At 31.7% G+C, this 9,293-nt stretch overlaps 1 protein-coding gene across 1 annotated transcript; it reads left to right on the top strand.

The window, feature by feature from the left end:
- The first annotated feature begins 1,165 nt into the window (after positions 1-1,165).
- LOC113866176 (probable rhamnogalacturonate lyase B) lies at positions 1,166-5,676 on the top strand. Its single transcript, XM_027501059.1, has 14 exons — positions 1,166-1,293; positions 1,502-1,530; positions 1,621-1,742; positions 2,058-2,297; positions 2,439-2,580; positions 2,696-2,872; positions 3,005-3,160; positions 3,344-3,450; positions 3,747-3,837; positions 3,931-4,072; positions 4,163-4,319; positions 4,462-4,578; positions 5,172-5,298; positions 5,419-5,676. Exons 1-14 carry the CDS (start codon positions 1,218-1,220, stop codon positions 5,674-5,676), a joined length of 1,941 nt encoding a protein of 646 aa, XP_027356860.1. The 5' UTR covers positions 1,166-1,217.
- The last annotated feature ends 3,617 nt before the right edge of the window (positions 5,677-9,293 follow it).

Raw genomic sequence — 9,293 nt, 5'->3', positions numbered from 1 at the left:
CAAGAGGATCAGAAACTCATCTTTTAGCACACTAATTAAAATTTATTAAAAATTATAAAAATATGATAAAAAATTATTAAATAAAAAAAATTAGGACTTACATAACTCTATCATATTAAACACTTCTCTCAAATTCTGTTTTTTCTTTGTTTTCAAAATTAAAAAAAAGGAAAAAAGTGGATGTTTCTTCTAAAAGGGTAATTGTCTACGTTATGATATAAGTTTTGGCAGCAAAAATTTTTGATTCGCTGATAAACCTTATCTATGGTTGCTCTGGCTTGATATTTATTTGGCCTTTTGCTGTTCTAAACTTTCAATTCATATAGAGACCCGTGGGCAACTGTCCAAGTAGTTACAGAAAAAGAATTGGTAAAGAAACGAATGCTTTGTCTTGTTGTTGAAGAAAACCAATCCAATAAGATTCTTAGAAGCATTCTTTCACATGACTATATTTTGTGTCATTCATGTTACCTAACTGATTGACTTAACTGAACCTTTAAACAACTCTCTTGATCACCCCATCAAGTTCTTAATTTCTATTAAGACCCTTTTGCTTCTCCCTCTCTTTAACTGTCACATGCTTCTCTTTTCAACCATCTATATTCCTAGAAGCCAACGCCCCCATGACGAAGTGATCAAGCTAAATAAATATTAGTTGTTAAAATTCAAATTACCTACTCATGGTTAAAGGTTTGGTGGTGAATGGTGTAATGCATTTTCATTAAATTTTCCTTTAGAAGGCAAAGATGATTTTTATTATCTTTCCTTTAGAAAGATATAAACATGATTTATTGTCAAAATATTCATATTTGAAAATTTCTAAATCATAAATTTTCCCATTAATAATTATCGATTTCATACCAGATTCTGTAAAAATTCCCTTTAATTATAATTTAAAATGTATCAAACTTACTTTCTTTTTTTATCATTTGTGGTTTCTATTAATTTGTGCAATATCAAAATCCAGTTTGACAAAAGTGACAAACTTTTAAATGCTCTGGCCAGAGATGAACAAGACTATGTACCTAATTATTATATTTTCATTAACCTTAACCTACTACTATTAAATTTCACTCCTAAAGGAGAATTTCTCCTCTGTAACTTTTCTTGTGGAGATATAAAGGAGTTATGCAGACAAATCGACAAGGACAAGGAATCTGAAAGTAACATTTGCCTTCAAGCAAAGTCCACAGAAAGCAAAGCCTAAGCAAAGGGCGATGAACTTCACTAATCAATTCCTGTTCTTGATGATGCATTTCATCGTGGTTCTGGTTTGTGGTACTAATCATCCAGGTTTCTCCTTTAGTGTTTTACCTTTGGTTATTGTCCTGTGTTGTAATTGGTAACTGGCATGCCACAACTATGCTTTTTTCTGCAGTTAAATATGTTTTTAAACATCGCAAATAAAAAAACTACACCAGGATTTATATTATGAAAATATTATTTTTAGAGATTTGGAACATTTTTAAGGGACTAATTTATAGACTGTCATCATCACCAGGGGTACGATTGGATATCCAAGATAAACATGTAATCCACTTCTGCAATTGATTCTTCTCTGGCTATAAAATTTATTTATTATTTAATATGAAGGATATCATTTTTATTTGCTCTGCCCAGGTGATAATGGATAATGGCATAGTCCAGGTCACCTTATCAAATCCCGAAGGAATTGTCACAGGAATTCAATATAATGGACTCGACAATTTGCTTGAAGTTCTTAACGACGAATCTGATAGAGGGTAAATCAATTTAGTTTCCAATGTTAGTCAGAATGTATAATAAATTAATAGCAGGTGAAACTCTCTTCTAAGAAAATTCACAAACAATAAACATGCAATAATAATAGCCCTAAATTTCTTTTTTAATTTATTATCATCCTCTTGGTGTAACCGTGTAGGTACTGGGATATTGTGTGGGACGAGGGTGGGGAAAAAAGAACAAAAAAGGGAGCAAAGGGAAAGGGTAGATTTGACAGGTATGATTCGTGGAATTTGTTATACCATTGGAATTATATGTATGAAGTTTGAACCTAATGAATTGGTAATGATACGCAGAATGGAAGCCACAAATTTTACGGTGATAGTGGAAAATGAAGAACAAGTAGAGGTATCTTTCACGAGAACATGGAATCTCTCTCTTGAGGGGAAGCTTGCGCCACTCAATATTGATAAAAGGTTTATAATGCTTAGTGGTTCTTCGGGGTTCTACACCTATGCCATTTACGAGCATTTGGAAGAATGGCCTGCTTTTGATCTTGACAATACTAGGATTGCGTTTAAGCTTAGGAAAGACAAGTAGGTAATTTGTTTTGTTTTTGTTTTGTTCTTTTTCGTGGTTCCTCAGACTTAGGAAAAACAAAATAACAGAAGCATGCATTTCTTTCTCTTATTTTTTCAAACATTTGTGTTTTTTTTATTATTATTATTTCTCCAAAGGTTCCATTACATGGTTATAGCGGACAACAGGCAAAGATTTATGCCTCTGCCGGATGACCGGTCACCGGAAAGAGGGGAAGTTCTCGCATACCCTGAGGCTGTTCGGCTTATCAATCCGGTGGAGCCGGAGTTCAAAGGAGAGGTTAGGAGCCCCAGTTTTTTTTAAAAAAAAGAATAAAGATATTATAAGCCCAAAACCATAGCCCAAGTGAACTAAAAGATTTTGGGCCCGTTGCTTTGTATGGTATCGAAAGCAGGTAGATGACAAGTATGAGTACTCGTGCGAGAGCCGAAACAACCGTGTTCACGGTTGGATTTGCATCGATCCATCCAATTCCATTGGATTCTGGCTCATTACGCCAAGCTATGAGTTCCGATCTGCTGGACCCCTCAAGCAGTATCTTACTTCCCATGTGGGCCCAACCACACTTTCTGTAAGACTTTTATTAATTTTGTTTTGGATTGGTGGGTTTTAATTTCTCCTCGGCGTTTTGTTTTTGTTCAATTGAAAAGAAAATGAAGTGGTACCTAATGGTGTGGTTATTTGGGAAACCCACATGAATCAGGTATTTCATAGCACGCATTATTCAGGAATAGATCTGATAATGAAATTTGGACCCAATGAGCCGTGGAAGAAAGTCTATGGGCCCATATTCATATACCTTAATTCTCTGTCTAACGGGTTTAGCCCCGTCAGGCTTTGGGAGGACGCCAAACAACAGGTTGTGCCAATTATATTTTCCCATTTTTCAAAATAAAAACTTACATATAATATATTTCAACGTATTTAAAATTACACAATGATATTAAATGTTATATTTTTCCATAAAATCTTCTATATAAATTTCTTATGCTGGATTTTTTATATATATTATAAAAACCGTATATTTTCACGTTAATTGCAGATGGTGAATGAAATTGAAACCTGGCCATATGCATTTCCAGCTTCCGAGGACTTTCTCAAATCTGACCAACGAGGTAAAGTTCAAGGTAGATTGCTTGTCAGAGACAGGTAGGTATCACTTGCGTAACCTTCATGATGAGAAATTATTATTAGACACCGAAGGTTCAAGTTAAACACATTATTTCTAACGTACTCAAAATGTGTAAAAATATTTTTCAAGATAAGAATTTTTTTTATCCTTTCACTCACAATCTTACACATATCAATTAATAATTTAAATTGTTATGATAGAACTAAGAGTTGTTCCAGCAGAATATGCTGTGTGGCTTAACACGGATATTTCATTCCATGTTATTAAGTTGTGAATTCATGTTAATAATGACCGAAGGAATGTATAATAATAGGTACATGAGTGATGCATTCATCCCAGTCAACGGTGCTTCTGTGGGATTAGCATCCACAGGAGAGGTTGGATCTTGGCAAAGAGAATCCAAGGTAAAATTTAAACTTCCTTGAAGCATTTGAATAAAGAACAAGCACTACGAGCTACTGGGGGTAAAAATGATACAATTAATTATTCTTTCACAGGGTTATCAATTTTGGACCACTACTGATGATAAAGGCTATTTCTCAATTATTAACATACGCCCTGGGAACTATAATCTGTACTCCTGGGTCACTGGATACATTGGTGATTATCAATATGAATGCGTGATCAACGTAACTTCAGGTCTTGACAAATTTATGAAGCTTTTCTAAAGTTCAAAATTATATGGTACTGTTGTTCTAAACTCACTTATTAGGCAAATGTGTAACATAGGTTGTGAAATGAATGTGGGTGAGCTTGTTTATGAGCCACCAAGAGATGGCCCTACGTTGTGGGAAATAGGCATCCCTGATCGTTCAGCTGCTGAGTTCTATGTTCCTGATCCAAACCCCATGTACATTAACAGACTTTATATCAACCATCCAGATAGGTTGGTTCCTTTTTTGCCTATTTGCATATAATTGTCATAACTGCTTCATATTGTGAAGTTTACACTTTACAATAGCTAAATGCATGTTTGCTTCCCAGATTCCTGGTTTTTTTATCCAATATTATGTCCCTTTAACTGGCAGGTATAGGCAATATGGTTTGTGGGAAAGGTATGCTGATTTGTATCCAAATAAAGACCTAGTTTACACTGTTGGTGTTAGTGACTACAGAAAAGATTGGTTTTTTGCTCAGGTTAACAGGTGTGATTTTTGCTTCTGTTTTTATTTTTGGCCAATGCCAGTTGGTGTCTTCTTTTCGTGTATGTTGTTGGTAATTGAACTTACGGTGAATTTATTGTCACTCTTACGTACTCCATCTGTTTCTTAATATGTGACTTTTAAGGTTTGTTTACACAAACCAAGAAGCAGTAATTTTTATTATTTTTAATGAATTTATTAGTCTTTTTTCAATCATACTCCTGTCATTTTCCGTTCTCCTTTCATGATTTATAAGTGGAAGTAAGGATATAATTGGTAAAAAATAATTAACATAGTCTTGAACTTTACCAATAACAGATAAGCAGTAACAATTTTTTTCTAAAAAATCAACACTTAAAAAAGGAACGGAGGGAGTATCTATTGTCACTCCTATTTATGTAATTTTTATCTAAAATACCTTTTTATCTCTCTTATAATCATATTAATAGTAGAGATATTTTAGGCAAAAGTCACTTAAATCAGAAGTGATAATAGACATATAAAAGTGGCAATAGACATAAGCTTATATGGCCTTTCCATACTACTCTCTTCCTCTCTGATTATTGGATCAATTACTTTCCTTTGCTGTTCTGCAGGAAGAAAGACAATAACACTTACCAAGGAACCACATGGCAAATTAACTTCAAGCTTGATTATGTAAATACCAATGGAACCTACAAATTGCGATTGGCTTTAGCATCTGTACATTCTGCTGAATTACAGGTATAAAAGTCTATGCAATAACTTTGATGTAAGAAAGAAACAGTGCAATGTACAAGAGTATTTATCTTACTAACTACATTTTTTTTCATTTTCCTTTTTCTTTTAATTTTGGGCGGGTAGATTCGGATAAACAATTCAACAGCAGACCCACCTTTATTTTCAAGTGGGTTAATTGGAAAGGAGAATACCATAGCCAGACATGGAATTCATGGGCTCTACTGGCTATTCAGCATAGATGTGCAAGGCACTCTTCTGGCGCAGGGGAACAACACCATTTTTCTAACGCAAGCAAGTAACACAGGTCCTTTTATAGGAATTTTGTATGATTATATTCGTTTAGAACGACCCCCTTATACAAATAGTGAAGATCAAAACTAAAGATTCTTTTGAAGAATATTCAATGATAAAATGTCATAAATTTATTCAACGAAAATCAAAGAAATAATATTTTATTGCTCAGTGGTTTGATTTCAAAGGCAGATAAGATTATAATAAAAAAAATTTGGCTCCACAAGATTATAATAAATTTAAATGAAGTTTATTTTTGGCATTGTTTATTGATTAGAATTAAAGTTTTATTTTGATAATATATTTTATACTTATTATTTTTTTGCTTTAAGTGACATCTCTTTTATCAATTTTTCTACAAGAATTTGTCCAAGTTATCCTATATAATAACTTTATTTTAAGTGAATTAGTAATTTTTATGTATACAAATTAAATATAATTTTTAATATAATATCCTAATTTTATTAATTCACCTAGAATTATTTACTGGTAAAGTGACTTAAACAAACTTTCTCCATAAAAAGAATAAATCAATAATTATGATCAAAATGTCATTCATCTTTGTCCTAAGAAAAAAAAAAAAACAATTCTCCAATCCTTTTTACAGCTTCGCATCTTCTTCTATACTACAACCCCAAGATCTTTGGGATTATCATACTTGCCTGCATTGATCAAAAGTCTGAACAAAATCATCTCATAAGAAAGAGGTCAAGAAAATAAATAAGTTCCAATCACCTAACAAGTATTAAAAAAAATGTTCCCAATGAGATTGAACTTGTGGAAGAAAGTGAAGTAAAACCACGTTATCTTGAGTCATTCTTAAGATCAATAAATTTATATTTATATGAAAGTAAATGATATGCATTTATGTTTCGATTTGGGATCGTGGTTTTGCATCTTTAGCTTCTCTCGTCCCTTCTCACTCACTCTACTCCAGAAAACTAAGAACGACTGAAAAAGACAAAAAAATTAAAAAATCTCTAAAAGCATAAAGTAGAATCTCAATCTTAGGTAACTCTTTCCTTTAATTTTCTTTGCTTCGAAATTTATACTTGATAAAAGTTGGCTTGTGAATGTGCTGTGTGGTGACTCTGAAAGCAGAGTTACCTGAAGGTGGTGTTGAACGCAGACGTGTTTAGAATAAGTGTTCTTGACAATTCACAAAAAAGGTATTTGTGTACCCTCTTCAAGGTGTGTTTCCTTTGCAAGAAGAATTCTTGACAAGTCAAAAAAGGTTCTTTATCATGCTCAAGGCTTATTCGAAAAACAACAAAGCTAAAGATTAATAAGAAGTTTCTCAAAGGGGTCATCATGGAATGCTAGAGGTTAGATAAAAATGGGGTTTGTTATATAAAGTTGATCTTTGTAAATTTTTCGGATCCAGATTCAGTGTCGTAACTGGACACAGTCCGTTGGCAAATTTTAAAAGCGAAGGATTGATCAGTTCTCGCAAAAACGAGACTGAATTCCGATTCAAATTCAACTTGTTATTATCTCATTCTCCGCTCAATTTTTCTTTCTTTATCCTCAAATTTTCAATTTTCAAATTTCAATATTGTTGGATCGCTTTTCACATGAGTTCTGAAAATTCAATTTTGTTTTGTGATTTTGACTCCATTGTTGGCCAAAAATATTCTGTATCCTAGTTTTACGTACTTAATCAGACTCAGGTTTGTGAAGGAGTTTTTACGTACCTAATTATTTAAGCTTTAATTAATTTTAAAAGGCAATACAGTTGAAGATTGAAGAGTTAATTTAGTAAAATTTCTACTTTTGATAAACATTCTACTTTTTCTTTGAATTACTTGTCATGAAAGTTGCCTATACGGATGCATTGAAATTTAAAACCTCTGCACCAAAGGATCAAAGAGAGGAAAACCCATTTGACTGTCCCCATGTTTTTTTTAAGGAACTGCAAATTTTTGGTGTTTAGACACAGGCCTAGTCTATAACTAGCATGTCTACATTACATTTTGTAAAGGCAATGATGTGATGTTTTAGAAGTTGCAAGTTGAAAACTTTTGTAAAGCCTTGTAGTTATGATTTTCCATTTCAAATACTTGTATATTGATTTTAGTGCATGAAAATAAAGTTAATATATATTCCTCTATTCTCCATTATCAAGATTTGGGCGCTTGTCAAGTTTGCCTGTTTTTCTAAGCTTGTCACTTGCTGAATCAGGATTCCTCTTGCTTGCGTATGTTGTAACTTACTGTGACACTCTGCTAGAAATTTGTGCTTGTTGAAGAGCAGACCAAAGTCTCTCACCAAGTTCTTCAATGAAGTAATACTTATACAATGCAAGGTTGACAAAAAAACAATGCTAGGGACCCTTGTAGATCGTGGTAGATATTCTCGAGATATTGGTCGTTGGATGAAGATTCTGATAAGAGTTGTGCAAACTTGAGGGTGTCGAAGGATGCTATCAAGGAATTAATAAATAGTAAATTTTTATTAAATAATACGTTAGAATACATTAAAATAAGTATATATATATATATGCATATTTTTAATGAAATATATTTTTTGAATTTTTCAATCAATGGTTTAGATTTTCATATTGTAAATGGAAAATTTCACCCACAGTCCAACAGGCGAGGCCACTCTACGTGCTTAATGCTTGTAGGTCTATCTGAAGAAGTTCAGATCAAAAGGTTTATATATTTTTTAGTATTTTATAGAACAAATATTAAATAAAAAGGTATATATATTTTTATTTTAAAAACAAAAAAAGACTTAGCAATTATGTTTTACAATGTGACATTATGGATTACAACTCATAATATTTGAGTAGTTAAGAAGGAAAAAATTAATTTGAAAATATATGTAGTTAATTAAAGGAACTCAAAGACAATCTTATTACTATATGCAAAGCTGAAGTTTCCAATTAAAGTGTTGGTACCTTAGTCTCATAAGTCATGTGTGTTGTTTTCTGCTACTTATGGACCGTGCAAGAGAAATTTAACAAAACTCATGTGACTGCAGGGTGGCCGCGAATATTCGTTTCGTGCGATTACCAAGAGGTGGTGGCGTGAAACTCCGATTGTCAAGATCATTTTTGCCTAGTAATAGCCCCTTTTTTATTATTGTTTTTTGGATTTACAAATTTTTGAGAGATTAAAAATTAAATTAGAATAGTAAATTTTTATTAAAATTAAATATTTTTTATATAATAAAGAAATAATAAAAACTTACTATTTTAAAATAGTTAAAAGTACATTTAAAATTGATATCATCAAAATCGTTAATTGAAGAAATAAATTTACTGGAATAAAGTTTTATCTTTTAAAACTTTATAATTTTTTAATTTGATTCGTCCTTTTTTTTTTAAACTTAGTCTCCCCAAAATTTTCTCTTTATTTTTATTTAATTTTTCTATTAGTGATCTATTAAATATTAATTATCATTTATTTACCATGCATTCAAGTTAATTTATATAATTTAATTAAAATATAATATGAATGAGATGTATTATTAATGATATTAAATTTACATCAAATCTTTCATATTTTAAAATAAAAATGATTTAAAATATAATCTTTTAATATAGATGATGAACAATAATTTTTTGCACTAGTGTATTTTTTTATTTTTATTTTTGCTGCATCATCTTTTATATTAATTTTGTATCATACCACCTTTCTCTATGTTTGGAAACTCCATTTGTGCACTTTCCCAGACAATTATCTGAGAAGCTATCTAGATCT

Source organism: Abrus precatorius, unplaced genomic scaffold (genome assembly GCF_003935025.1).
Source record: "Abrus precatorius isolate BTA unplaced genomic scaffold, Abrus_2018 Scaffold4, whole genome shotgun sequence".
Classification (NCBI taxonomy): Eukaryota; Viridiplantae; Streptophyta; class Magnoliopsida; order Fabales; family Fabaceae; genus Abrus; species Abrus precatorius.
The sequence above is the reverse complement of the archived record's forward strand: the minus strand, read 5'-3'. Positions and strand labels throughout refer to the sequence as shown.